General features: G+C 51.2%; 11 protein-coding genes across 11 annotated transcripts; 7 read left to right on the top strand and 4 right to left on the bottom strand.

Moving 5' to 3' along the window:
- Window positions 1–230: 230 nt before the first annotated feature.
- Window positions 231–2447, bottom strand: LAESUDRAFT_811680 (uncharacterized protein; the record flags this gene model as incomplete). The annotated part of the gene is made up of 5 exons (XM_040914336.1): window positions 231–734; window positions 791–1080; window positions 1144–1626; window positions 1685–2095; window positions 2168–2447. 5 exons carry the CDS (start codon window positions 2445–2447, stop codon window positions 231–233), a joined length of 1968 nt encoding a protein of 655 aa, XP_040765961.1.
- Window positions 2448–2591: 144 nt separating this feature from the next.
- Window positions 2592–4085, bottom strand: LAESUDRAFT_724233 (peroxisomal dehydratase; the record flags this gene model as incomplete). Its single annotated transcript, XM_040908570.1, has 8 exons — window positions 2592–2781; window positions 2839–3092; window positions 3142–3325; window positions 3381–3451; window positions 3502–3601; window positions 3659–3813; window positions 3904–3982; window positions 4032–4085. The coding sequence occupies 8 exons, from the start codon at window positions 4083–4085 to the stop codon at window positions 2725–2727; spliced, it is 954 nt and encodes a 317-aa protein (XP_040765960.1). The 3' UTR covers window positions 2592–2724.
- Window positions 4086–4386: 301 nt separating this feature from the next.
- LAESUDRAFT_649587 (WD40 repeat-like protein) lies at window positions 4387–6039 on the top strand (the record flags this gene model as incomplete). Its single annotated transcript, XM_040904187.1, has 4 exons — window positions 4387–4620; window positions 4696–4802; window positions 4961–5552; window positions 5611–6039. 4 exons carry the CDS (start codon window positions 4387–4389, stop codon window positions 6037–6039), a joined length of 1362 nt encoding a protein of 453 aa, XP_040765959.1.
- Window positions 6040–6336: 297 nt separating this feature from the next.
- Window positions 6337–9186, bottom strand: LAESUDRAFT_742620 (hexokinase; the record flags this gene model as incomplete). Its single annotated transcript, XM_040911203.1, has 14 exons — window positions 8959–9186; window positions 8868–8903; window positions 8727–8817; window positions 8077–8149; window positions 7815–8026; window positions 7742–7758; window positions 7576–7687; window positions 7316–7519; window positions 7166–7264; window positions 6963–7111; window positions 6690–6906; window positions 6574–6638; window positions 6453–6511; window positions 6337–6383 (listed from the first exon to the last, which is right to left on the bottom strand). Exons 1-14 carry the CDS (start codon window positions 9066–9068, stop codon window positions 6337–6339), a joined length of 1491 nt encoding a protein of 496 aa, XP_040765958.1. The 5' UTR covers window positions 9069–9186.
- Window positions 9187–9292: 106 nt separating this feature from the next.
- LAESUDRAFT_757897 (ribosomal protein L14) lies at window positions 9293–9757 on the top strand (the record flags this gene model as incomplete). Its single annotated transcript, XM_040912373.1, has 2 exons — window positions 9293–9319; window positions 9374–9757. The coding sequence occupies 2 exons, from the start codon at window positions 9293–9295 to the stop codon at window positions 9755–9757; spliced, it is 411 nt and encodes a 136-aa protein (XP_040765957.1).
- Window positions 9758–10149: 392 nt separating this feature from the next.
- LAESUDRAFT_811676 (uncharacterized protein) lies at window positions 10150–11852 on the bottom strand. Its single transcript, XM_040914335.1, has 4 exons — window positions 11534–11852; window positions 11340–11468; window positions 10827–11281; window positions 10150–10773 (listed from the first exon to the last, which is right to left on the bottom strand). The coding sequence occupies exons 1-4, from the start codon at window positions 11805–11807 to the stop codon at window positions 10282–10284; spliced, it is 1350 nt and encodes a 449-aa protein (XP_040765956.1). The 5' UTR covers window positions 11808–11852; the 3' UTR covers window positions 10150–10281.
- Window positions 11853–12196: 344 nt separating this feature from the next.
- Window positions 12197–14183, top strand: LAESUDRAFT_757895 (uncharacterized protein; the record flags this gene model as incomplete). Its single annotated transcript, XM_040912372.1, has 7 exons — window positions 12197–12292; window positions 12344–12781; window positions 12833–13018; window positions 13068–13200; window positions 13271–13372; window positions 13427–13983; window positions 14037–14183. 7 exons carry the CDS (start codon window positions 12197–12199, stop codon window positions 14181–14183), a joined length of 1659 nt encoding a protein of 552 aa, XP_040765955.1.
- A 624-nt stretch (window positions 14184–14807) lies between these two features.
- On the top strand, window positions 14808–16389 carry LAESUDRAFT_757894 (Clavaminate synthase-like protein; the record flags this gene model as incomplete). The annotated part of the gene is made up of 10 exons (XM_040912371.1): window positions 14808–14871; window positions 14941–15083; window positions 15141–15266; window positions 15319–15361; window positions 15412–15523; window positions 15580–15659; window positions 15710–15725; window positions 15777–15838; window positions 15895–15998; window positions 16048–16389. 10 exons carry the CDS (start codon window positions 14808–14810, stop codon window positions 16387–16389), a joined length of 1092 nt encoding a protein of 363 aa, XP_040765954.1.
- A 1553-nt stretch (window positions 16390–17942) lies between these two features.
- Window positions 17943–19769, top strand: LAESUDRAFT_811673 (Clavaminate synthase-like protein). The gene is made up of 10 exons (XM_040914334.1): window positions 17943–18057; window positions 18125–18267; window positions 18325–18450; window positions 18503–18545; window positions 18596–18707; window positions 18764–18843; window positions 18894–18909; window positions 18961–19022; window positions 19075–19178; window positions 19228–19769. The coding sequence occupies exons 1-10, from the start codon at window positions 17994–17996 to the stop codon at window positions 19567–19569; spliced, it is 1092 nt and encodes a 363-aa protein (XP_040765953.1). The 5' UTR covers window positions 17943–17993; the 3' UTR covers window positions 19570–19769.
- A 336-nt stretch (window positions 19770–20105) lies between these two features.
- LAESUDRAFT_811672 (Clavaminate synthase-like protein) lies at window positions 20106–21986 on the top strand. The gene is made up of 10 exons (XM_040914333.1): window positions 20106–20292; window positions 20357–20499; window positions 20556–20681; window positions 20733–20775; window positions 20832–20943; window positions 20994–21073; window positions 21126–21141; window positions 21212–21273; window positions 21333–21436; window positions 21490–21986. Exons 1-10 carry the CDS (start codon window positions 20229–20231, stop codon window positions 21829–21831), a joined length of 1092 nt encoding a protein of 363 aa, XP_040765952.1. The 5' UTR covers window positions 20106–20228; the 3' UTR covers window positions 21832–21986.
- A 397-nt stretch (window positions 21987–22383) lies between these two features.
- On the top strand, window positions 22384–23542 carry LAESUDRAFT_713109 (kinase-like protein; the record flags this gene model as incomplete). The annotated part of the gene is made up of 5 exons (XM_040906940.1): window positions 22384–22598; window positions 22644–22974; window positions 23022–23238; window positions 23296–23414; window positions 23471–23542. 5 exons carry the CDS (start codon window positions 22384–22386, stop codon window positions 23540–23542), a joined length of 954 nt encoding a protein of 317 aa, XP_040765951.1.
- Window positions 23543–27245: the final 3703 nt, after the last annotated feature.

Raw genomic sequence — 27245 nt, 5'->3', positions numbered from 1 at the left:
CATTTCACGGATATGGTTGCTACAATACCCAGGTATCTGGTCGGAGGATATCACTTCTTGCTCTGAAAGTTGGACATTGCAGTCTAATATGGTTCAAACTTCTGTTTTGTGTCAAACAGAACATGTGCGAGGATGAGTCTAAGGGTATGACAGGGGATGGTATCTGGATTTCTATAGGGGAGTTATGATTAGGTCTCGCATACCAATAGCAATTCATGAGTACGAGAGGCTCAATTGCTGTTCTCGTTTATTACGATGGCACCGCTGTTCTGACTGTGTGACCCCGTACTGTTCGCCCAGTCCAGCATGGCGCGCCGACTGTCGACGAACAACATCGAGCCATCCCGCACGTCCGCAAATCTCAGGTGAGCTACAAGCGCATCTAGCCCGCGTCCCAGCACCGCTTCGCGCTCACGCATCTTCTCCCCTTGCATTGCGCTCTTGCATTCGCGCCGATAACGCGTGACACTCGACGCGAGGACGCTGTCGAACAGGCCGAGCACCTCCACGATGCTCTCGCGGGCGGCTTGCTGGCGCGCGAGGTCCGACACGGAGGACGTAGTTGGCCGGATAGCGGGCAGGCTCGGGCTTAGCTGACCCACAGGGTCGCTGGACAGGTACAAGGAGACTTGACGGGTGTACCTGTCGATCATGGAGGAGGCCATCGCATGCGCGATCCTGCCCATGCCGTAGACCCGCTTATGCGCGACGAGATGTTTTAACTTGTGCAGGCCCTTCGCCAGTAGCGTCAGTTCCTAGCACCACAGGAGACTCGACACCCGGAACGCACTTCTAGCATACGCAGGAGGTCTCGGTGGACATTGAGCCACCCAGCGAACAGTTCAGCTTGCAGGAGCTGATCGTTTCGCTCCTTCACACTATCATTGAATGCAGCCCAAGCGTCCTCGACGACTTGCACAGCGAGGCTGTTGATTCTCTCGAGACCTTCATTGTTTTTGGCTAGGTGTTTCAATTGTACGAGCGCCTCGTGGTCCGACGCTGCACAACGACCTAACAATGCGCCGAACTGTGCAGCAGTGGGAGCGCGGTCGGCAAAGGCTCCTGCAGGAGAGACATGCGCTGCCGAAGAAGGTCGTCATGCTAGTAGTCAATGCAGCGATATCATGCTAGCGAGAGACTTACGTTCAGGTGTAAAGGACACATAGAGAGGACCGTTTTGTGCAACTGCTTGGAACTTGGAGAATATGGCTGTCGGCTGTGGCCCGTCCGAGATGACAGCCATCGGCAAGGCTCGCTCGCTCGCCGACAATAGCTGTTCAAGCCTCGTTCGTTGCGGAGCTGCATGTCCAACAGAAGGCAGTTCATCGTACCCCAGATGCTGTCTGATACTCCCCAACTGGACCTCAGCCATGTGCGGCATCACGAGTTGGGACTGTACAGCTGACGCATAGTGAGAGGATGGATAGTATGCGCCTGGGTTTGTTGCCTGGATAGATCCTGCCGGTTGGTTCTGTCCTTGCACGCTTCCGCACGATGAACGCCGTGGTGGACGATTCTCCTGTCCATTGAAGCCATCTCCGGTCAATTTGTTCGACTCGTTAGCATTTACAGACTTGGCGCCGTCTCTCAGCTGGGCAACCCTGCTGACGCATTTGATAAATTCGGCTACCAGCCCACTAGACTCAGCAAAGCCAAAGCATACAGGAACGTTTCTGAGACGTACTATACTCGGCAGAGTTGAATGCCGGCATGGCTATCGGCAGTCGATTTGCTTTGTGCAATGACTGAGCCAGAGGGGCGACGAGGAACGGGGTGCGGATGCTGACTGGCGGCGGGGTGGAGATGTCTGGCATCGTTTGTGATGAGGATATGTGCGCGACAGTATGCGCTGCCTGGACGGTCTGCTTGCTATCGTACTGAGCGTACGTACAATCATTTTCAACTCGAGTCCCGTGCCCGTGCTGTTCGACGGGTTGCGTGGGCAACGCAGCTGGCATTGAGAAAAGGTGCCTTGTAGTTGTAGCTCCGGAGCAGCCTTCGAGTAAATTGATTTCAATTGACACGGGCGCAGCGTCGCGCAGCGGGGACTTTTCCGGGCTGAGAGAGAACAACAGAGCGAGTAGGCTTTCACTTCCTGAAACACAAAGCAAGCATTTATAAGCCATCATACGAGGCCGGCATCGTTCGAATACTTAACGGCACGTACCGTGGTTACCCATCCCACCCGCGACGCGCTCCGCTTTCCACGGAGCCTCCATTGGCTCTTCAACATCCCGACCATCCATGTATCTGGCTTTTTTGGGTGGAGTTTCAGATAACAAGTCCGTATCCTCCTGAACTTGCACAACAGCGCTGTTAGGCGGTGATTCGGCTCCGGAATCGTTCTTCTCAGGCTCGACTCCATCGGAGGTCAATTTGGCGCTGTCGTCTGCGTCGTATATGCGACGCTTGCATGGAATGCAGGCTTCTGGGCACGGCGAGGTCATGATAGTCGTGTGCGCCCTGCGGCGAGCTGCGTTACGGCACTCAGACGTGATCGGTCACGGTGACCGTACGCGTTCCACCCTCAGCCACAGACGCGTCGCGACGCGTTCGAGCGTGTCGCCACACTCGCAAAAGACATATGGGTCCTATATATTGTACATTTCCAAAGACCAGCTAAGCCATATATACAACCTGCATAGATGCTAGGAGCCCACATCGAACCGTCGGAAACATATTGCCCGATTCCCGTAAAGGACAACACCGTATTCAAGGCGAGTTTTACAGCTTTCCTTTCTCCAGCTTCTTCACATAGGCCATCCCAGAACCCAGGCAAACCTGCGCAATGTTAACAATTTAATGTACCGTCCCATAGCCCCCAACTCAAGCACTCACCTTGCCTGTCGCCAGGTTCTTCGTAACGAACGCCACCTCCGTCGTGCCATTCGGGCCTGGGCCTAGCTCCCACACCGACGTCTCCACCGCGTCACCGGGCTTCACAGGCGACGTGAACCGCACCGCGAAGAATGTGAGCGACCTTGGATCGCCTCCGCCGACTGCCGACACCAGAGCGCGCGCGGCGAACCCGAAGGTCAACAGCCCGTGCAAGATCACGCCGCCGAAGCCCGCGGCCTTGCCGATGCTTGGATCTGGGGCAGAGTCAGAGAGCACTACAGATGGCAAGGAAGAGAAACGTGCTGATGTGCAGCATGTTGTAGTCCCCGCTGAGCCGGTAGATGGCCGCCTGCTCTGTGGATGTCTTGTCCTGCACGACCCAGTCCGGCTTGCGGTCCTTCGGGATAGGCTTTGCCTGTGGTGGCCCCGCGACCCGCTTGGAGAAGTTCGCGCCAGTGGCCTTTGCGCCGAGGTTGAAGGTGGCAGACTGCAGCAGAGAGTGAACGTGCGATCAAAGAGAGGAAGGGAGGGAGCACGCGCACGTAGAGCTTTGCATATTCGGTGCCCTTGGCGTCGACTAGGATGGCCTCATTCTCGACGACGACACCGCTCTCTGTCTCAGGTAAGAAGGCGCGAATGACTGTACGGAATGGATCGACGTACTATTCTCGTTGATGCCGACGATACGCCTCTTGAGTTTCCAGCCCTGGCCGCTGACGGGCGGGAGCGACTTGAGGATTTCAATACTTTGCGTGCCGTGAACCTGAAAAGACACATCTATGAGCACTCGTACTTGCGAAGCGTGTAAATGACAACTCACGATGCGGTTTGGGTCAAACTGCGGCAGGCCAGGCGCCTTCTTCCCGCCGCGCATCAGCTGGCGGAAGTCGACAACGTCCTGGCTGGTTCCCTTGAAGCCAAGGACGACAGGGTACGTCGGGAACGGAGCCCATGACTTGTCTAGGCATTCTTTAGCTGTGCTGGCGAGTGTTGTATCAGAGATTCTCACTGAGTTCTATGGGAGGAAGTTAGACTCAGACATACTCATGACGCTGTCAGACGTACCATTCACAAGAGCATAGTCGTCCTTCTTTGCACCGATACCAACAGCATACAGCAGCAGGTCCCTCTGGTTCCATGACACCTGCCCAGCCAAGGTCAGCATGAGAAGTGGGTACCGCGAGGATGCCTACCTCCTGGTCGTCGTCCTGGAATCCAACAGCTTTGGCGAGGTCGACTTGAGACATATCTGCGGCTGCTACGTGTTGCGCAGATGTGAGAAGAGAGAGAAAGACTACGAGGAGAATGTGATTGCCCCATGGGTACTTGGCCGACCCGGTCGGGTCCACATGACTGAGACCGCGTGACATCGACGCGTGTGTGCGCGTGACGCTACGCGTCTGCCATGTGACAGAGTGACACAGGCGAATTTCTTGGACTGCTCCTTCCTGCTCTTGAGATACAACCTGCCTGTGCGCAGGAAAAGAAGGCTTTCTGTCTCGTCTCGACTCCTGGCTGCCTCATTGTCTTGAATCTACACTCGCAGTCATGGCGTCGACATCGAGCGAACCGTCGCACCCGGTGCTCTTCACAACCGAGACACCCTACCCTCTGCCGTCGCAAAAGTTCATGATCCCTGCATCATGGAAGCGATACCAGCTTTCACAGCTCGTGAACAAGGCTCTCTCCCTTTCAAAACCTATACCATTTGACTTTCTTGTACGAGGAGAGATCCTACGAGGGTCATTGGGAGAATGGTGCGCGGAGAAGGGGATCGGTGAGGTATGTCAAAGTCATCGAGCTCTGACACCGACGGTTATGCTCATGAATATGATGTAATGGAATTTCACATCGTAGGAAGAGACGTTAGAGATTGAGTACTTTGAGTCGGTGATGCCGCCGCAGAAAACGTCCAGCCTACCACATGAAGACTGGGTATCAGCCGTGTCGTGCCAACTACCAGGGTGCGTTTTCTGTCCAAGATTCCTATTTGATTTTTGTGTTCTGCTGCTATATGCGCATGCGTGCTGCTCTTTCTGGAGGACTGTGGACCTATGAGGCCCATGCTGCTATGCCGGAGTTCTTGTTTTTATGCTGCATTCAACGCTGATGGATGACACAGCCACTTCCTCACAGCATCCTACGACGGGTTCCTCCGCGTCTTCGACTACTCCCAAAAGCTGCTGCACGCATCCGCCGCACATCAGGCACCCATCACTTCCCTCTGCGTCGTGCCCGCTCCATCCTCTTCCCCATCTGCGTCCACGCAGCTGCTCATAACGGGCTCACATGACCTCACAGCACACCTCACGCAGCTGTCCATTCCTGACTCCGGCCCCGATGAAGAAGTGCATACACGGACGCTCGCCTCACTGCACCTGCACACCGCGGCTGTCTCCTCTGTCTCCTCGAGCGCGTCGGGCTCGCACGTCCTTACATCATCCTGGGACACACTCATCGGAGTGTGGGACACATCGATACCAACGATTGACGAGGTCCCGTTGGATGAAAGTGACCGCAAAAAGCGCAGGAAGGTCGACGATGACGCACAGCGACCACGGCGCAAGGCGCCTCTTACAGTGCTAAAGAGCCACACAGCGCGAGTATCGAAAGCCGTATTTGACCACGGGGCCGGCGAGAAGGCGTACAGCTGCGGTTTCGACTCCACCGTACGGACGTGGGACGTCGAGAACGGCGTATGCGCTCACACGATCGTGAGTGTCTCCGTATGCACCCCAGACTCCCACTGATATTTTTTAAATTGACTCACAGACCGCCTCGTCAAAACCCTTCCTCGACCTCGCACTCACACAATCCGGGAACAGCGCTCTCGCAGCGTCCACCGATCGCACCGTCTGCCAATACGACTTGCGCGCGTCTACTACGTCCGCAATCACGCCTTCCACTGCGACGCTCGCCCACCCGGCGACGCCCTCGTGCATCGTCGTCCCTCCTCCGTCTTCGGATTCAGGACCGGGCGCGGAGCACCAGCTGCTGACGGGCGCGTACGACGGCGTCGTGCGCCTCTGGGACTTGCGCAGCGTCAAGAGCGCGGTGACGAGCTTCAAAGCGTGGGAGCAGGCGAAGGCGGGAAGGAAGGTGCTTAGTGTCGACTGGGCGAGGGGCATCGTGGGCGTTGGTGGCGAGGGAGGTGTAGAGGTATGGCGGGTGGGACACGGAGAACGTGCGTTGCCTAGCTGAGAGTGCGCGATTGTGTTGAGTTGGGATTCCTGGTGTTAGCCGTATTCAGCGATGTCGATGATGGATTACGATGCTAGAATACGATTGGCATCGCGGTGTATCGTGCATAAAACGCTCTGCAGACAGTGCAAGAAACAGTGACGACAGTATAGTGAGGATCGCCGGAGATCTGACTATGTTACATATTGAGTCCATGGTATTTTGGGCGCCCGCGCGCGCTGCTTTCCTTTCTCCCTTTCCCTCCTCCACTAGTCTATGCAAAGAATAAGAAACATAGCGGAAATGCGTAGCGGACGTTCAGAGGTTCGGGTACAGGTTTGCGTCTTTCCGCGCCTTGGTCATAGCTGCCGCGAGAGTAGATTTATCAGTTCTACATGCGAGTTTCTGAGGATCGCGCCGGCAAGGGGACGTACCTGCGATGATGGCTGCTCCGATACCGCTGCCGTCTTCAGCGTGGTAAGTGATGATGTTCCTGTGAAGCGTATCGTTAGCTGCGGTGCTTCTGCACATTTTCAATGAGGGAGTCGGACTCACCGGCCCTTCTCGCCGAAAACATCCACTAGACCCTCATGAATTCTCTCCGCGAAACCGGGGTATTTCTACCTGCCGCTCAGCTGATGAATTCAATGACAGCATAACAGGACACTCACGTTGTACAGCGACCCGTCTGCGCCAACAGCACACCCCTCGTCCAGGTACCCCATCTTGCTCACAATCGCCGCGATGCCGCACGCGCTCAGTCGCGCGGCTCGCCGACCGACAAGCTTCGCCAAAGCGCGGAAGAATTGGCGCTCCGCCAGCGTCGTCTCCACAGCAAAGAAGTACGTGAAGATTCCGATGATCATGAGCAACTCATCGGTGGGGTCACTGCAAGTGATCCGTTAGGACGCACATTCCGTACACGCAAGAGACGAAGATCACACCTTTCCATGAGCGAGAGGAATGCGGTGTCGAACGAGTAGGGAATCTCGAGCTTATAAGTGTTCTGGCCCAGGAAAAGCACACCCTCGTCAATCAGCTCGCAGATAATAAGCCGCAAGATCTCGCCAAGGTACCGTCCCGAGATGAGTTTCTACGCCCGTCGCCATTCCATCAACACGTTCAAACTCAATAAAGATGAACACACCTCGAACGCTTGTTCGCCCGCCTTGTTCGACGTCTCGTCAATGATCGCATCGTACTTCGTCCGAGGCAGGTTCTCGTGCTCGAACGAGTCAAATGCGCCCTATCGAGCGCGCCTCAGCATTTGCAGACCCAGATGGCCATCGATACCTACCCACTCGCAATTAATCGCCATCTGGGCATCCGGATCGATGCCCAGGTGTGCGATCTTCGGGATATCGCCAACTCGCTCCATGTATGCTGCATTGCATCCGGTGCCGAATATGCACGCGATGCGCGTCTTTGGGTTTACGTAGTGCGAAGCGATGAGCGTGCCGGTCGTGTCGCATGTGAGGGCGACGACGTCAGCCGGGACTTTCTGCATAGGAGGGGTATTTAGCGGCAGTCGTGAGGACATATCGGCACAACGCTTACATATTTCTGCAGAGACTTTCGGAACATAATGACGACGTCGTGGCCCTCGGTGTTCGGAGCGCCGAAGCCCTTGGTCCACCGGATGAGCTTACCGTGGTCAATGCGGTCTTGCCTAGCAGCAGGATGAACATCGGCCCTCACACGCATCGCATGAGGAACAACTCACAGGCATGGGTAGGAGAACTACGATGGAACGGATTAGCATACAGACTTGCTCGAACGCGGGACGAGGCACTGACGGTAAATCCAAGCGGCAGTATCTCCCCCTTTATGATCGTGCCTCCGTCAATGTTGGACTCCACGAACGCCTTGAGACACTCCGCACAGAAGTCAAATAATTTCTGTCCATCCTCCTGCTTCTGTTCTTCCGTGAGACGGTACTTGGATTGCGTGATTTCGAACTTGCCCCCGCCTTCGAGCGTTACCAGACAGACACGTAGGTTGGTACCCCCTGCGGTGCTTATTCGCTTCAGTGTATCATTACGAGGAGCGAGCACGTACCGAGATCCACCGCGAGGAAGTTGCCAGATTCCTTTCCCGTTGGCCACCCGAACACATAGGTGGGTATCATCGGCTAAAGTGGAGTGAGGGCATCAGTGGGAGATCAATGGTGCGATATGGAATGTATGGATGAGATCAAGTTGCGAGAATCACAATATCCCTGTTCGAGACGCAACACAATGTGGAAGATCCTGTCGTAGCGTGGCACTAGACTGAGCACGTCAATGGTGTTGCGAACAATACTCGGCCCCCTGATCCTTTCACGGGGGCCGAAGCATCTGACTCCATCTAACCCGGTCTGACCACACGATCAATCAAGGTCAACAGTCAATAAGTGACCGCCGCTCGGACGCATGGTGGTAATAAAAACTCTGATTTCTCGCTGCGGGAAGACCAAGAATATGACATAATTCGTGCGACGGACTTGGTCACGCATTGACTGTGAGACTTTGCCGATGGCCAATGAGTAAGACACCCCATTGATGGGGTTTTGATCGGGGTCTCACTCCGTGAAGAACGTCATTGGAACATGTTCATGATCGGCGCACGTCTAGTCCACTAGAGCTCCCGTTCGAGGATCAACGATAGGCACGCCCATGCGGACGCCGTGCATCACACATCGACGGAGAAACCAGGATGAGGATACGCACGACAATCTGACCACTCTTTGCGAGCCCATTCTCGAGCGAGTCCTTGAAAGCCTCGACTATCATACGCATGCGCTGCGGCGTAAGCGTGAACCTGCGGACGAGGCTGAGCGTGCAATCCCGCCAGAGCTCGCACTCACTCACAATGCCTCGTACTTGCGGAGGTGTTCCGCCATGCTCCTATCATCAACACGGCTCGCTGTGAGAGCAAAGGACGACAGTGAATCGCACGCACTTCTTGGTGGCATGAGGGAGGTCGTCGGCATCGTTGGTCCTGGTGTGGAAAGCAAGGGTCTGTCCGGTGGGCAGCACAACGCTGCCGCTGCCGCGGCGGGAGACGGGCATGGTGTCTACGATGTGCTGGCGATGGGAAGGTGGTGGAGAGAAGGAAACAGAGGGGAGGCGATCTACGGCTCACTTATGACGTTCCTAATAAAGGCGCACGCTACAATCGATCAGTAACTCAATTCTAATGTCAAGTTCAATCTCCGAAAGTCTCATGTGATAGCCCTTCAAACTTGGGTAGAATTCTTCTTATTCACTTCAAGCGCATCTCTTCGCGAGTCTCGATGATTGGCCTCAAGAGCACCCTCAATGTCCATCTTTGCTTCGTCTTCTGAACCTCTGCTCGAGCTGACGAGACATTTCAGGTCATTGACAACTCCGGGGCGTTGGTCATCGAGTGTGTCAATGTGCTCAAGAACAAAGTGACCAACGGCTGGGGAAGTGTCGGCGACGAGATCGTCTGCGTCGTCAAGAAGGCACGCCCCATTGCTACCAACCAGACAAGCTCGGCTGCCGTCAAGGTACGGCGAGGTGACGTGCGGCGCGCTGTGGTTGTGCGCACAAAGAAGGTCGTACACAGACCGGACGGCACCTTTATCCGCTTCGATGACAATGCTGCAGTGCTGTTGAATAACAAGCGCGAGCTGTTGGGCACACGTATTGGCGGTGTTGTCAGTGCAGACCTTAGGATGAAAGGCTGGGCAAAGATTGTAAGCTTGGCTCCAAAGGTGAGCATGTACTTCAAGTAATCTCCCGAAGTTTCCTCAGGTCGGTACCGCCAGGTTGTATGATACGCTCATACCATTGCATTATTGCGTCACACTTCTACACTATCCCGCAAGGAGAAAATGTCTAATGTACATTCCAAGGCCTCGGTGCAGAATCGAATGGATGCAGTACGTCGCCCGATTGCCAATCAGGATTGAAGACCTGTACATAGGACGTATACACGTGGTGCATGCGAGGCGAGAGGAAGCAGTGACGATCGTCAATCCATTTTTCCACGCGCCCTATTTCCGCTTCACCGCATCATGCCGATGCTGCCTTGTGAGGCCTGGATGAAACTTCCCATCCCATCCGCAACTGTTTCCGTACTGATGTTGCTTCCATACCATAAGCACACGATTCACGCAGATGTCTGACAATGAAGCAGCTTTTTGAATTATGAATCATAACTACAGCACGACGATTTCCAGGTAGATTTTACAGCACGGGCGAGAATTTATACAAGCGAACGTCAAAATTGGGCTGCTGGACAGCAAATAAACACCATTCACCAGTCAGCAGGTACGATGTAGCTCACGTTATCCTTCGGAATGCGGACATCGTCAATCCACTTCTCCAGCGCCGTCATGCTGCGCTGGAACAACTCGTACCCATGGTTTTTCTCGCCTCCCCACCCTGTGACGTCCTCGATCACATCTGTGAACGCCTCAAGCTCTGCGAGCTTGTCCTCCGCCGCCTTCGGTACGCTTCTGCTCTCCTTCCTCCAGCGCGTCACAGCCAATGCGAGCGTGTCGTCGAGCCCATCGAGCGTGGTCACGCCGCCCTGGGTCCAGTTCCACACCATGAGTTCGTCGTTCAGGTTTTTCATTTCGGGCTCATGCATCTTAGGCACGTCCGTCGTGTGTGAGGGCTTGCCCTTGGTGTAGAGTGACACGTCAAGGGCAAAGTGCGCCACGAGCGCAAACGCGATGTTGAAAGCGATGCGGTCCAAGCCCATCACGCGTTTCTTGCTGTTCGGATGAGTAGTCTCGAGGAGTGCCTTGCGATGAAGGTCAGATCAGCCGTCGCCGGAGTGCACGTCAGCGTACGTACCCCAGCAAACTCGCCGAAGTGATGGTAAGAGTTGAACCACTGTAGGAACACGAATGTGGGGACCATGCTCATATCGGAGTCCTCCTTGGACTTGGCGTTCCACGCGACCCTGGCGCGATCGGCAAGCAGTTCCGTGAAGTCGGAGATGCGCTGCAGACCCTTTGTGCCCTTCGCGAGCTCTTTGAGCTCCTCGATCGCACTGAAGTCAGACGCTGCGCAGCGCTCGAGGAGCATGGCGAACTCCTGATGGGTGAGCACGCATTTGGTAGGCTTGGGCTTTGAGGCTGACTCCTCAGCAGCAGGCTGCACTGGAACAGGCTCAGAGGCACGTACTTCGCTTGGTGCGACATTCCTAGCAACGATGATGTTGGTTTCATTCCTCTGGGAGGAGACCACAGTTGTAGAGGGACCTGGAGCAGGGTGTTCGTCTCCTTGTACGACAGGCGCTGGCCGCCCTGGAAGGAATTAAGATTCAATGGATTGATGATACTCGCTTTGATAGGCAATTCATACCAGGGATTATAGGAAACATCCAAACGACGCCGAAGTCTGTTTTCTTCAGAACATAGCCAGGCACGTCGAATGGTGAATCAATGGAGGCTTCAGGCTCCGAATCGAGGTCGTTGTGCCGCATGAGTTGCGCTGTGATCGTACGAATAGAAAAATGACATGTAAATAATGCCCTACTCGACAAATGAATGACAGACAGTGTGTTTCAGCGGCAGACTTGGCCTGATGCTTAGGAGGTGCTTGAGGACCTTTCTTCTTGGTACTGTCTTTACCAATACGTCGCTGTTTCGTTGCAGTGGCTGCGCTAGCCTTGGACTTGACGCCAGATCGCTTGTTTTCATTCTTGATAGACTTCAATGCAGCCGTCTCAGTGCCTGTGAGGACTCGAGGGCACTTCTCGTTGGCATGTGCATTTTCGTGGTCATTTTCGGCAAGAGAGCGTTTGCAAGTGCTAGGACGAGTGACGAACATGATAATGGTGGTTCGTAGTGTTGGAAGAAGGATGGGGCTTGTTCGAAATCTCGGTTATATGTATGTGATCGTGGGACCTCATTAATGATTGAGCGCGACGCGTCGATGCACGTGACCGTGTCTAGCATGTTTAGCGCCCAAGCTCTTGCCGCACTCACACCCTGACCTAACTTGACAGACCGATTATCGTTCCCATACTCCTCTAAGTCAGCTGTGAAGATTAAACAGCGGCAATATGGGATGCTAAATGTTGACGGAAGACGCATTGGCAGAACACAGGAACAAATCAGTCTCAAGAGTCGATCTTCACACCGCTTGTCGCTGACCGTCACAGTGTCGGTCTCGGTGGAACCGCTTGAACGAGCTCATTCTCTTATCCATCAGTCATAATGGATTCCAGCTACAAGAACTCCAAAGAGGCGTTCATCTCGGGTATGGCAGGCTCAAGTATCGGCCACATCAACATGGTGTCTTTAGCTGCGCTGGTGAGTAGCAACAACATTCCAGTAACTACCAGAGTATCTAACTGAACACAGTCCTCTATAGCTCTCTATTCCGCGATGAAAACGCGACTATTTATGAATAAGTCGATGGGCTTTCTAGTCGAATTCGTCATCCTTGTCGTGCCCCTCCTTCTCTCCGTCACGCTCTTTGCACGCTCTCCAGGCCAACTGACTCTCATCTTGCTGTCGCCAACTGGACTTTTACTTCTTATGTCTCGTGGCGGTTCTGGAGTAGTGCTCCCTTCAAGCTCAAATAGTATTCGTGTAACGAAAGGCTCTGGGGAAAGCGGTGCCGCATCCCAAGGAAGGGAAAAGGCCGACAGTCCCCCCGTTCGATCGTTCAATCGTCTCCCTGCCTTGACTACTTACCGGGCACATATGCTATTGTTGACATTCCTGTGCATCCTCGCGGTCGACTTTCCCGTGTTCCCACGCATGTTGGCGAAATGCGAGACGTTTGGGGTTTCTTTAGTAAGCCCACTATCGTTTTCCTCTCGCCTGTTAAGCCCAACAGCATTTTAGATGGACCTTGGAGTGGGGTCATTTGTCTTCTCTCAAGGCATCATCTCTGCAATGCCAGTGGTCAAGAATCCAGCGCACCTGACCGAGCCGCTGGTTGCGAAAGTACTCAAAGTCATAAGGAAATGCTATCCGCTCTTCGTACTGGGCCTATTCCGAACATTATCGGTAAAGGGTGTCGAATATCCGGTACGTCGTCACGCCATAAGAAGGTGTTTCTCGTACTTACCGTGTGTAGGAACATCAAACTGAATACGGCACACATTGGAACTTCTTCTTCACGCTGGGTTTCATTCCCATTCTTCAAGTACTACTTCATCCTCTAATGGTCGGAATCCCGATATCACTGCTGGCCGTGCTGGTCGCTCTGCGTACGTTGTTGTCTTAGTTGCATCTGCTCTGTTTCGTTCGCCCCGTTCACCGACCTTGTACTGGCTTCAGTGCAGCAAGTCGCTCTGAGCAATGGTCTAATGAGCTATGTCTTCAAAGCCCCTCGTGTTAATTTAGTTAGTTCGAACAAAGAGGGTATTGTCTCACTATCTGGTGAGTTGTGTTTAACATGTCCAAGGCAACAATATATCGACAATCCTACTTTAGGCTACTTGGCGATTCACCTTCTCGGTCTCTATACCGGTACCATAGTCCTGCCTCCGTCCCCATCATACTTTCGCCGTTGCCAAAAGGGCCTTTCCCAACCTAAGGACAAGTCCGGCAAACGCCCGACGCACGAGCATGACGAGTCGAAGCGAAAGGTTGACAACATGTCCTCTGGACTGTCATCTGCACAACAAACAAATCGGGAGAACGACAAAACTGCTATCGAACTCTGTGCCTATAGTGTCCTGTGGTGGACCCTCTTAGGCTGCACCATGCTTCTTGATATCGGCGGTGGCGTGTCGCGCCGATTGGTCAACTTGCAGTACATCCTCTGGGTGGCAGCATACAACACGTCCTTCCTCCTTGGCTACTTAGTCCTCGATCTCTTGTTCTTCGCATCACCATCCTCGAGATCGAGGTATTCTCCTTACTCGAAGCTTAAAGTGAAGCCAGATCCTGCTGTGCTGTCCACGAGCGAGCGGACTCTCAGGGCTGCAGCCAGAGCGCCCCCATTATTAGAAGCGATCAATCATAATGGTCTCGTGTTATTCTTACTGGTAGGCTCATAGGTTTTGCACAATGAATGCACTTATGCTTATGCCCATCATAGGCCAACCTCGCTACAGGACTTGTTAACCTAACAATGCCGACGATGTACATGTCAGATCCTGCCGCAATGGCCGTCCTGTCTCTGTATAGCTTGACGATATGTGGCGTGGCCTGGACGAGCAGAAATACCAAACTCTGGACATTTTAGAGCGTCAGGTTTCGTATTGAATACTGGAAAACACGCATAGGTGCCTGGTGTAGGTAGGCACGATTTAGCTGCTCGTTCAAACATCCTTGTTGGTGCTAACGCCCGTCAGTACCTATAATACTCTCAATCGCATACAGGAGTCCGTCAAGATGGGCTATTTATCCCCAACATTTTGTGCAAGCGCAAGCGGTATGCTTCATGTATGCATGATAGGCGGCTGGCAGCTGTTTTTTTGGCTTATCCATATGAGTTACGTGGAGCAATCCATGGATGGCGTCAACAGTCGTCATTCGACCTGTCAGGAAACACTTGGACGATCTTACTGGACGATTCATGACTTCTATGATGGCATCAGTAAATATGGCGTTATATTGCGTTCATCAAAGCGCTTGGTGACGTGTTGCTCGTTTGACCATTCAAGCACCCTTGGTAAGCTGTTTCATCGACCCCGACTTACTCACGCAGTATTCTTCTGCTTATCGTGCGCATCGTGATAAATCACGAAGCTTTCGGGCCTCCGTCGCCTTAAATATATATGGCCCGTAGAGTGTCGTGCTCGGTGATGCCCTGATCTGGTCATCGAGTACCCGCCCAAGCGAAACACAGTCCCCCTTTCCTGCAGTCATGCCTAGCATCGTACTACCACCTGTGCCTCACTACGTTCGACCCGCGCCAACCAAGGAGCCATGTGAGTTGCAGTGTTCTATTGTCCACTAAATACGCAGCTTATCTGTTTCTTGTTCCTCATCGCACTTAGTGGACTATGCCGATCTCATTATATTAGACTTTTCAAAGGTGCACACTCCAGATGGTCGTGCAGAGCTCGCCTTGCAAGTGCGCCAAGCAATGTCCGAGCAAGGCTTTTTCTACATCATCAATCACGGGTATACCCAGGCGCAGGTGAGAGACTCCTTCCCTCTAATCATGACGTGACATTCAAGCATATCACGCTGGGAGAATGATCGCATATTCGATATCGCAGACCTTCCGTTCTCGTCCACGTCGGAAGAAGAGAAGGAAAGGTACGCAGCAAACATAAAAGGTGCCGGTTCCTATCAAGGATATAAGAAACGAGAATTCTGGGTACGTCCAGTGGCTTCCTTCTGTCAAAACCTCCTCGTCAACTCTTCTGCAGTATGTTGACGGCGGCGTCAGAGATCAAATTGAACATTACAATAGTATGTCAAGGTTTTAAAAGACGTCCATCGCTTCTAACGTAGTAGCTTAGTTAACCGTGATGTTACGAGGAAACAGCATCCTGAGGCCCTCCGTCCTCTGCTGCCGGAAATCGAGGCGTTCGCTAAGTTCAATCATTTTGAAGTTCTCCATAACATCCTCCGGTGAGAATGCATTAAAATGGGGGACCTTCGCACGCGACCGATAATCGTACCTGCAGATTATTCGCGCGTGGCATGGAACTTCCAGAGGAGACATTCGTCAACAATCATGACTTCAACGCTTGGGGTGAAACGTACGGTAAGCGCCGTGGCACTTATTGAGTGATCGAAGAATTGACTCGCGGACAGTGCGTTTCATGAAGTAGTAAGTCTATGTGATTCTCTTTCGACCAGGATGACGGACAATTCAATCCAGCTATCCTCGCTCAGAAGAAGATGAGATCAAAAGCAAGAACGTGTGGCTGAAGGGCCATACGGGTAGGCGTCTACTTTCTACGGCGCGTTGCTAAGTACGCTAAACAGATGTTCTATAGATTTCGGGACCGTCAGTATCCTGTGGAGTCAGCCGATCGCCGCGCTGCAAATCCTCTGTGTGGACGGCCAATGGCGTTGGATCAAACACATCGATAACGCGCTAGTACGTATATCGCCACGTTGCAGAACTGTCAATCTCAGTCTCCTCCCAGGTCGTGAACGCCGGGGATGCAATGGAGTTTCTGTCAGGCGGACTGTACAAAGGCACAATTCATCGCGTCGTTCAGCCCCCCGAAGACCAGCGTGGGTATGCGCGTCTGGGGGTATTCTATTTCTGCATGCCGAATGATGACGTGAAACTGGTGCCGTACAAGGAGAGTCCGGTTCTGCAGAGGGTCGGTATACATCGTCGCTGCGATGATGCCGACGCACCTACCATGGAGATCTGGCGCACAAGCAGGACGAGCGGTTATGGACAAGCTGAGCTGCCGAAGGGGGAGGATGGTCATGAGGAGGAAATTGTGAACGGGATCGCGGTGAAGCACTACAACTGACTCATCCTAGTGGAGATACTGGCCCCACGGGGTTATCAAAACATTCGCATTGTACTTCCTATCTGCAGTGAATCGAGTGCCTGTCAACACTTCGGCTGCAGCTGATAGGCCGCATTATCTTCCAGTGACGTCTTCGCCCAAAGCATCCGTTCTTGCAGATGGTTCTATCTTTCGTGTTTAGCGTGCGGACCGGTGGGTTCTGCATGCACTTTCTGATTGAGCCGTTGCTCGGAAAGGCTCAACACCTCAGGACACATTGGATTCCGGTGAGCAATGATTCGTCTCTGCATGCCTCGATATGCACTGGGCGCGTTGTAATTGCTACGAGGTCAGTATGTCCCGTTCAAATCCAGGTAGTAGTGCACTGAATATGACTATGCTTATTCGCCTTCTACTCATAGAACTGCTCTCCCAGAAGAGGAGCACGGCACGACGTTGCATTCGATCGCTCCGTATTGACTTGTGGACGTGACTCTTGTGAAGGGCTGGGCTTGCTGTCCTGTGCTGCAGATAGCAGACTTTCCAGTGGCTTGTCCGCCTCTGGCCCCGTCGCAGTATTTATGCGACCATCGCGGACATCCTGTAGAGCAAGCCTTCTTTTCACTTGCCTAGCCTTTGTTTCGAGCTCACATCCAACATGCCGAGCAGTCTTGCCCCGTTCCTCGTCATGAGAAACTCCCTACCACAACCGAAAGCTGTCAGCACGTTTCTGATATGTGAACACCGTGACCAGCGAATGACTCTATGAATGATGTAGCAGTGAAATGGACGGACCTCTCTATCGTCCATCTTTCCAAAGCGGACACTTCCGGAGGAAGAGCTCAGCTTGCTCTTCAAGCTCGCGATGCCATGTCGAAGGAGTGGTTCTTCTACGTCATCAACCGTGGTTTGACGCAGGCAAGGTTAGGTCCGTTCAGCGAAAGTGCATGGATGGCCGGTGCTGGTAGGTACGATTCTGCTGCTCGTGTGAAATTACCTTGTCGGTGCTAACGCCCGTCAGTGTCTAGAACACTCTCAATAGCATGTCAGGAGTGGGTCAAGATGGGCCATTTATCCCCATCCTTTGTGCAAGTGGCATGCTGGACGTATGCATGTTTGACGGCTTGCAATGTTTTCTTTAGCTTGTCCATTATGAGTTATGTGGAGCACGCTCCTGAATCAGCTATGAGCTATTCACGACAATCCGCGGATGTCAACAGTCGTCATACGACCTATCACGAACCACTGGGCCATCTCAGTGGCTAGTCATCAATTCTGTCATTACTGTATGATGCGGACGTAATCAGTGAGTATGGCGTTATGTTCGGTGCGCATAAAGGTGTGTCATGTGGTAGCTGGGTATGTACGTTGCTGTGCGTCCATCAAAGCGCTTGGTGACATGTTGCTCATCTGACCGTTCAAGCTCCCTTGGTGAGCTCTTCCATCGACCCCAATTTACTCACGCAGTATTCTTCTGCTTATCGTGCGCATCGTGATAAGTCACGAAGCTTTCGGGCCTCCGTCGCCTTAAATATATATGGCCCGTAAGGTGTCGTGCTCGGTGACGCTCTGATCTGGTCATCGAGTACCCGCCCAAGCGAAACACAGTCCCCTTTCCTGCAGTCATGCCTAGCATCGTACTACCACCTGTACCTCACTACGTTCGACCCGCGCCAACAAAGGAGCCACGTGAGTTGCAGTGTTCCATTGTCCACGATACGCAGCTTATCTGTTTGTTGTTCCTCATCGCACTTAGTGGACTATGCCGATCTCACTATCTTAGACTTTTCAAAGATGCACACCCCAGATGGTCGTGCAGAGCTCGCCTTGCAAGTGCGCCAAGCGATGTCCGAGCAAGGCTTTTTCTACATCATCAATCACGGGTATACCCAGGCGCAGGTGAGAGACTCCTTCCCTCTAATCATGACGTGACATTCAAGCATATCACGCTGGGAGAATGATCGCATATTCGATATCGCAGACCTTCCGTTCTCGTCCACGTCGGAAGAAGAGAAGGAAAGGTACGCAGCAAACATAAAAGGTGCCGGTTCCTATCAAGGATATAAGAAACGAGAATTCTGGGTACGTCCAGTGGCTTCCTTCTGTCAAAACCTCCTCGTCAACTCTTCTGCAGTATGTTGACGGCGGCGTCAGAGATCAAATTGAACATTACAATAGTATGTCAAGGTTTTAAAAGACGTCCATCGCTTCTAACGTAGTAGCGTAGTTAACCGTGATGTTACGAGGAAACAGCATCCTGAGGCCCTCCGTCCTCTGCTGCCGGAAATCGAGGCGTTCGCTAAGTTCAATCATTTTGAAGTTCTCCATAACATCCTCCGGTGAGAACGCATTAAAATGGGGGACCTTCGCACGCGACCGATAATCGTACCTGCAGATTATTCGCGCGTGGCATGGAACTTCCAGAGGAGACATTCGTCAACAATCATGACTTCAACGCTTGGGGTGAAACGTACGGTAAGCGCCGTGGCACTTATTGAGTGATCGAAGAATTGACTCGCGGACAGTGCGTTTCATGAAGTAGTAAGTCTATGTGATTCTCTTTCGACCAGGATGACGGACAATTCAATCCAGCTATCCTCGCTCAGAAGAAGATGAGATCAAAAGCAAAAACGTGTGGCTGAAGGGCCACACAGGTGGGCGTCTAGTTGCTATGGCGCTTTGCTACGCTAATCAGATGATTTATAGATATCGGATCCATCACTATCTTGTGGAGTCAGCCGATCGCTGCGCTGCAAATCCTCTGTGTGGACGGCCAATGGCGTTGGATCAAACACATCGATAACGCACTAGTACGTAGGTCACCACGTTTCAAAACTATCATTCTGAATCTCATTCCAGGTCGTGAACGCCGGGGATGCAATGGAGTTCCTATCAGGCGGACTGTACAAAGGCACAATTCATCGCGTCGTTCAGCCCCCCGAAGACCAGCGTGGGTATACACGTCTGGGGATATTCTATTTCAGCATGCCAAATGATGACGTGAAGCTGGTGCCGTACAAGGAGAGCCCGGTTCTGCAGAGGGTCGGTATACGTCGTCGCTGCGATGATGCCGACGCACCTACCATGGAGATCTGGCGTAGAGGCAGGACGAGCGGTTATGGACTAGCTGAGCTGCGGAAGAGGGAGGATGGTCATGAGGAGGAAACGGTGCACGGGCTTGCGGTGAAGCACTACAACTGACTCATCCTAGTGGAGATACCACACCATGAGGTTATCAGAAGTGTGCGCATTCGCATTGTACTTCCTATCGGCAGTGAATCGAGTGCCTATCAGTACTTCGGCTACAGCTGATAGACCGCATCGCATGGATTATCTACCAGGGACGTCTTCATACTCAAAGCATCCGTTCTTGCAGATGGTTCTATCTTTCGTGTTCTGCGTGCGGACCGGTCGGTTCTGCATGCACTTTCTGATTGAGCCGTCGCTCGGCAAGGCTCAAGACTTCAGGACACATTGGATTCCGGTGAGCAATGGCTCGTCTCTGAATGGTCCGAAGTCTTCTGGACACCGCATAATTGCTTTGAGATAGGTATGTCCTCTTCGAATCCAGCAGTAATTTACTGAACCTGATCATGCTCGTTCCTCTTCTCCCTCTATCCGTCGAATTGTTCTCTCAGAAGAGAAGCACGCCACGATGTTGCATTCGATAGCTCTGTATTGACATGTGTACGTGTCGCTTGTGAAGGGCTGGTCCTGCTGACCTGCGCTGCAGATATCAGACTTTCCGGTAGTTTATCCGCCTCTGGCCCCGTCGCAGTATTTACGTGACCATCTCGGACATCTTGTAGAGCAAGCCCTCTTTTCACTCGCCTAGCTTCTGTTTCGAGCTCACATTCAGCATGCCGAGTACAGTCTTCCCCCCCGTTCCCCATCACGAAAGACTCTCTACTACAACCGAAAGCTGTCAGCACGTTTTCTGTTTTGTGAACGCCGTGAGCAGTGAATGACTCCGTGGGTGATACTGCAGTGGAATGGGCGGACCTTCCTATCGTCGATCTTTCCAAAGCGGACACTCCTGAAGGACGAGCTCAGCTTGCTCTTCGAGTTCGCGATGCCATGTCCAAGGAAGGATTTTTCTACGTCATCAACCATGGTTTGACGCAGGCGCAGGTTGGGTTCCATGTAGGCGGTCGTGCACGGGATTGTACTGATGGTGCATTGGGTAGAACGATCGTATGTTCGACATCGCAGACGTGCCGTTCTCTCTCGTTGGAGACGATGAAAAGAAGATATACACTGGTGACTTCGAAAAGACAGGCGTCTATCTCGGATACAAAGCAAGGCAGCATTGGGTACGTGGCTCTCATTTTTCTCTCGTAAGTCAGGCTGACCCTTCACCACAGCACATCAATGGCGGTGTCCGCGACCAAATAGAACAGTACAACAGTATGTCCTCTCCTATGTGACCGGGAGTTTGCGTTTGATGCGTATTTCATTGACAGTGGATCGAGACGTCTCAAAGAGCGAGCATCCGAAAGCTCTCAGGCCATTCCTCCCGGAGATCGATGCCTTCAGCAGATATTGCCACTACGATATCTTGAACCCTATACTCAGGTTCGGACTCACCTCTGTATGGGACTAGCAGTTTCTGAATGTATTGACAGGCTTTTGGCATTGGGGCTCGAGCTTCCCGAGGAAACGTTCGTCAATATCCATGGCTTCGAGGACAACAACGAGACTGCCAGTAGGTCGCTTCTCATTCCTTTCGTAACAGCAGTCGCTGACGATCGGCATAGTTCGATTCATGAAATAGTGAGTACATGCTTTTGATGCAACTGTCAACTGCACATTGATAAGTTACTGATGTGCGGCAACTATGCAGTTTCCCCCGTTCCGAGAAAGAAGAGCTCATCACCGAAAACGTTTGGCTCAAAGGTCATACCGGTATGCAGCTTGTCTGTGGCGGAGGCGAGGGTCGTGTCTGATATTGATATTCTGCGCAGATATCGGCAGTGTCTCCATGCTCTTCAGCCAGCCCATCTCGGCACTACAGATGCTTTCTCCGGATGGAAAATGGCGATGGGTCAAGCACATAGACCACGCTCTGGTATGCTGTCAATTTCCTAGATACGTTGTGCGCACTACTCACGTACGCCATAGGTAATCAATGCCGGAGACGTGATGGAGTTCCTCTCGGGCGGTTTCTACAAGGCGACCATTCACCGTGTCGTGCAGCCTCCCGAGGACCAGCGAGGTTACCCTCGAGTTGGCGTATTCTACTTTGCCAAGGCGAATGACGACGTTAAACTCGTCCCGTTCGCCGAGAGCCCTCTTTTGCAGAGGGTTGGCATCAAGCGGCTGTGCGATGACGCTGACGCTCCGACGATGCTCGAATGGCGCAAGAGCCGAACCAGTGCATATGGTTTGACAAAGCTAGAGAAGAAGGAGAACAATATCGAGGAGGAGGTCATCATTGGGGTCGTTGTGAAGCATTACAACTAGTCGCTTGTAGAACATGAGTATGACTTGTCGGATTTGTTGCACGTCGACTCCGGATAACTGTGTTCATTGGTTCGACAGATCATGGTGATATCGAATAACTGTTGGTAGCAAATATTGGAAGTGTTCGCTTCTTTTTGCATTTTGATTTGAATGGGACGAGTAGGACTCCAGCGGCTGTGCGCGGTGCAATTTGAACTCCGACGCGTTCATTTAGATAGTATCACATCGGGAGTTTTGTCATTTAATCCGGGAGAAAAGTACAGACAAAATTTGAATTGACCAATGAGATCCGCTACAATAGTACTTTTGTCCCGGATTAAATGACAAAACTCCCGATGTGTATGGATTGGATGTAGACGACGCGCATATCTTGTCCGGGTTATTGCATTACACTACAAACATGGTACAATAAAATCGCACCCAAAAGTCTGTACAAAATCCCGATTCATTATTTATCCGCGGTTTCATCTATTCTTCCACGGTTTCAACTAATTACCCAAAGATTTTTATAGACTTTTGCGTGCGATTTTATTGTATCGTGTTTGTAGTGTTATGCACCGTCGTCTCTTGGGAAAATTGAAGCTTCCGGCACTCACCAAGCGGAAGGCTCGGCCAGCATGGCCCGAAGAACCCCTCGACCTTGGTACTGATGCCAATGCTGGCTTCTTCCCTGCTCAGCTGGGCACTGTGCTGCATTCATCTTATACCGTGGTGCGTAAATTGGGATTCGGCCAACATTCCAGTGTTTGGATGGCGAACGATTCTAGGTGAGTTGCTTCAATATGAGGCATCTCGTCCTCACTGATTTGAAGGGCCCAGTGTGGCGTTGCTATTAAGATCTTGACCGCCCACGCCACTCTCATGCAAGGATCCGTCGCCTGCGAGCTCCCCATCCTGCGGCTCGTTGCGAAGGCTCAGGGTCATTCAGATACCGAAACGCATCTCATTAAATTCAAGGATACGTTTAATGTTCAAAGCTGTCATGGCGAGCACCTGTGTCTTGTTACGGAAGTCTTAGGCAGTTCCTTTAAGGCCTTCTGCGTGCATCTGGAGGCAAAGTTCCCATTCCCGTCGCAAAGGAGATCACACATCAGCTTCTCATTGCTGCGAGGAACTTGCATGCTCTTGGTATTGTCCATACAGGTAAACAATGTCCCTCACGCCGCCGAAAGGTCTATGTGCTTACACAGGCCGTTCCAGATATCAAGTTCGACAACATGCTGGCTGTTATCGATGACATCGAGTCTTTTCTCTCACACCAGGCCAAGTCTTCACCGCCTCAAATTGAAACACTTGATGTGTCTGCCTTCCCTGTCCCGCCGGTCATATCACAGCCGCTGTCAACTGCACGAGATCTTTCGGACAATTGTTCCATCCCGATTTTCAAGTTGACTGATTTTGGTACTAGTATGTGTTATGTTTCTTTCCAATTGATCTTGTTGCCTATACCTTCTCTTCGTAAAGGTGCTTTTGTCGATGGATATCACTCAGACATTATCCAGCCTGTTGCTCTTCGTGCTCCAGAAGTTGTCATAGGATGTGGATGGGATAAGAAGGCGGACATTTGGAGTGTTGGGTGCTTGGTGAGCATACAATACTAGTATGATCCATTTTTACCTCAACTGACTTGTCCTTTCAGGTTTTCGAAATGCTAACTGGTAACTGGCTGTTTAATCCAAGACCAGTCGGATCATGGTCGGCAGATGCATAGTGAGTTTCACAGTTGTCACAGTTATAAATTACTGATCATATCTGCAGTCATCTTGCTAACATTGTACCTATATGTCAAGAGATGTTTGAGCTGACCTGGGCTAGTCAAAGTTCACGTTTTAAAGACCTGTTCACTGATAATGGTATGTGAAACTATGTTTCTGTTGTGGAGCTAGTTGTTGAGCACCTTTTGGGTAACTGTAGGCAAGTTTAGACTCGCTCTTATCACAAACTTAGGACGCAGAGTGCCGACTAAGCCTATGACCTTATGATCAAACACTTACTGACTGTTGTCGACGTAAGGATGGACACAAAGAGGATCAAGATAAAGCAGTGCCTTGCAAGTGAGCACTGGTAACACTGTATGGATAGGTGTAGCAGAGATGAGAATAAGTCTGGGGGACTTATGCGTCTCAGAGCTCTGGCTTATATACATGAGTGGAGGGACCCTTGGTACCCTGATACCCCAGAACCGCTAGCTAATGGACATTGTCTGATTGGTTACCACTACCTGTCAGACTACGTGTGTCATGCATGCCGAATCTCCGAACTACTTAGTAAGACCATGGGAATGGTATTGCCTGTAATGGCTACATCTTCGGTGGCGTGGTATCTATCTACCTCGTGCATGTGAACTAATATCTTCTTAAGGACATATCTCCGGTGTCGTGTATCCTCTTCGTTGGATTCTTCCGGAGTCCGACCGTTGCTTCTAGGTGAGATGATATTACTGTATAAGTTAGGCTTACCTAATACCAGCGCTACTTGTCACATGTGTGGATATCACGTGATATGTCACGTGACTAGACCTGGACCTTTGGGGCATCTAGGACTATTAGTACTTCGCGTACCGGTTCGTTCCTTTCTGAACAGCCTAGCGCTGATGTCAAATGATGTCTTGGTCACATGCAGAGGTGAAAACGTGAAAATCTGTGACAGTACCCCCCCTTCTAGACAGTTCGTCCCGAATCTGGCTTTTTGCGTGGTTTCTGGAAGTAATTATCGCCTGTTGAACCAAATCCACGGTGACCTCGTGCTGAGGGTTTGAGGTGATCAACTAGTGAAACGACAGGGGTGACAATACGTTCAATGATAAGTTGAGCAACTCGATCGCCCAAATTGACTATGAAGTCATCATTTGTATTATTGATTAGCAAAATCTTCATTTCGCCTGTGTATCCTCTGTCGATAACACCAGCTCCTACGTCGATGCCTTTGACAGCTAACCCACTTCATGGTGCAATTCGACCATAGGTCCCTCGAGGTGTTGTAAAGTGAAGTCCTGTAGATACCAATCCTCTTGAGTGTGCTCGGATGGTTGTTGGTTCTGATGCAGCTAAATCCATTCCAGCATCGTCTTCATGGGCATATTTTGGTGCGTGTGCATTTGGATTGTCTAATGTAATTTGAAGATCTCTAGAATGATCCCAATCATCTCTATCCTGATCGTATATCTGAATGGTATCAGTGGCGGGGTCGTAGACTTGACCTGTTCTCCTGGGTGGAAAAACACCATCGACCGGAGTTGTATCAATGAGAGATATTGATTGAGGTGCGTCAGGATATTTCCTGTGAAATTCCTTGATGAGACGCGGAGATTTCTTCAAATTTGCTGCGGGTTCCCAAGTTTCTTCGGCTTTAGAATAACCCTTCCAATGCACCAAATATTGAAGTTTGCCACGAATGACACGAGAGTCGACTATGTATTCAACTTCCCATTCTTCGCCAGTCTTCTTCTTGATAGGAGGGCGGGGTCTGAGAGTGCGGTCTGGTATTTCATCTTTGTGGTAGAGCGTGAGCTTGGATGCATGAAAAACTGGATGAACGCTGTATTGTCGCGGCATTTTGAGTCTATATGTGACTGGTCCTAGTTTTTCTACGATTTCAAAGGGTCCATCTCTCCGTTGTGCCAATTTGGCTCCCGATGTCTGCCAATCTTTAGTGGAGAGTAATACTTGATCTCCAACTTTGAAAGGTGCGGGTCGTACAGATTGATTGTAGTACCACTTCATGCGTTCAGCCACCAATAGAATGGCTGCTTTTGCTTGCTCTTGCGCTTCTACTCGTGCCTGCATTATGGAATCTAGCGTATTATGCTTTATAGGGTCCATTATTGTTGGTTCTGCACGTGGGTGTCTACCGTATTCGACAAAGAATGGTGAATTCTTAGTGGTTTCAGAAGCCTGATTATTATAGGCGAATTCAGCAGTTGGAAGTAAAGTACTCCAGTCTTTCACGCGTTTATCAGTATAAATACGAAGATATTGCTCTAGCGACTGATTTGTTCTTTCAGTTTGACCATCGGTCTCCGGATGATATGCGGATGACATTGTTGATTGTATTCCAAGGAGTTTGCATACTTCCTGGAATAATGAGCTTGCAAACTGAGTACCTCTGTCCGAGATAATCTGTCTCGGAAGACCATGCTGTGTCCATACCCTCTCATAGAAAGTACGAGCAAGGTCTGACGATGAGAACTCATTGGTGATTGCAAAGCAATGCGCTCGTTTGGTCAAACGATTGACAACTACCATAATCGCGTTGAATCCATGGAATTCTGGTAATTGAGTGATTAAGTCGACAGAGACAATTTCTCAAGGTTCTGTTGGGACCTCATTTGGCTGTAATTCTCCGTATTTTGGCTGATTGATGTTCTTGTTGCGTTGACAAAGGTCGCAAGAACCAACATACTGTTTGACGTAAGTGGACATTCCCGGCCACCAGTAATTACGAGATAACATCTCATATGTCTTCCATCTTCCAGGATGACCTGCACTGGCAGCTTCATGATGACGCTGAACGATTTCTCGTCTAAGTGATTCCTTATTATCTGCTTTCGGCACATAGATTTTGCCTCGGTATAGTAATATCCCACTTTCGAAGTTCCAGTCTTCGAGTCCTTTTGAGAACTCTCGTTGTCCTTTCTTGAGTAGTTCTTAGTATGAGTTGTTCACATTGTCGTCTTGTAGTGCCTCCTTGATCTTGTCCACCAAATCATGATCTGTGACGACTGCAAGATGGGTATGTTGAATAGCTTTAATCACGAAATATTCCGGTTTGAGCAGAGTTTTGTCAGAATTATCGAGATTTACCCCCTCTTCATGATCTGGCCTCCTGGACAGAGGATCCGTGCGATGCATTGATTTTCCTGGTTTGTGATGTAGTTAGATGTTGAACCGTGTGAGATATAGCGACCATCGAGCTTGCCGCCTCGTCAGCTTTTGTGCTGATTTGAAATAGGTTAAGTTCTGGTGATCGGACCATATTTCTACTGGGAGCGGATGATGACCTTCGAGATGTTGTCGGTATTCTTCCAACGCTCGAATGATTGCGAGCATCTCTTTGTCATAGATTTCATAGTTCTGCTCAGCCTCATTGAGGCTTTTTGAATAGAATGCGATTGGATGCCACAACCCATCGTCTTTGAGTTGTTCGAGGCATGCGCCAGTGGCAAAATCGCTGGAATCTGTTTCTAACCGGAATGGATGCATATCATCCGGTAATGCCAGAATTGGAGCTGTTGTAAAGGCTTTCTTGAGAGCATCGAATGATTGTTGTTGCTCTTCGCTCCATACCCATTTCTGATCCTTTCGTGTAAGGATATTGAGTGGTCGAGACTTTTTGGCAAATCCTTCAATGAATCGACGATAGAAATTTGCGAACCCAAGAAAAGCTTGTACTTGCTTAACCTTCTTGGGTTCAGG

This window comes from Laetiporus sulphureus (genome assembly GCF_001632365.1).
Source record: "Laetiporus sulphureus 93-53 unplaced genomic scaffold LAESUscaffold_12, whole genome shotgun sequence".
In the NCBI taxonomy this organism is placed as follows: Eukaryota; Fungi; Basidiomycota; class Agaricomycetes; order Polyporales; family Laetiporaceae; genus Laetiporus; species Laetiporus sulphureus.
This window is presented reverse-complemented; position numbering and strand designations above follow the sequence as displayed.

Bases quoted from the DNA above. Each gene is read 5' to 3' on its own strand.
- LAESUDRAFT_811676 (XM_040914335.1), bottom strand. From the start codon at position 11,807: ATGTTCGTCACTCGTCCTAGCACTTGCAAACGCTCTCTTGCCGAAAAT. The intron at 11,469-11,533 runs GTCTGTCATTCA...GTACGATCACAG, and splicing joins GTCTGCCGCTGAAACACACT to CGCAACTCATGCGGCACAAC. The intron at 10,774-10,826 runs GTACGTACGCTG...CTTCATCGCAAG, and splicing joins ACTTCGGCGAGTTTGCTGGG to GCACTCCTCGAGACTACTCA.
- LAESUDRAFT_811672 (XM_040914333.1), top strand. From the start codon at position 20,229: ATGCCGAGTACAGTCTTCCCCCCCGTTCCCCATCACGAAAGACTCTCT. The intron at 20,293-20,356 runs GTCAGCACGTTT...GTGATACTGCAG, and splicing joins CTCTACTACAACCGAAAGCT to TGGAATGGGCGGACCTTCCT. The intron at 20,682-20,732 runs GTACGTGGCTCT...CCTTCACCACAG, and splicing joins ACAAAGCAAGGCAGCATTGG to CACATCAATGGCGGTGTCCG.
- LAESUDRAFT_811673 (XM_040914334.1), top strand. From the start codon at position 17,994: ATGCCTAGCATCGTACTACCACCTGTACCTCACTACGTTCGACCCGCG. The intron at 18,708-18,763 runs GTGAGAACGCAT...TCGTACCTGCAG, and splicing joins GTTCTCCATAACATCCTCCG to ATTATTCGCGCGTGGCATGG. The intron at 19,179-19,227 runs GTACGTAGGTCA...ATCTCATTCCAG, and splicing joins AACACATCGATAACGCACTA to GTCGTGAACGCCGGGGATGC.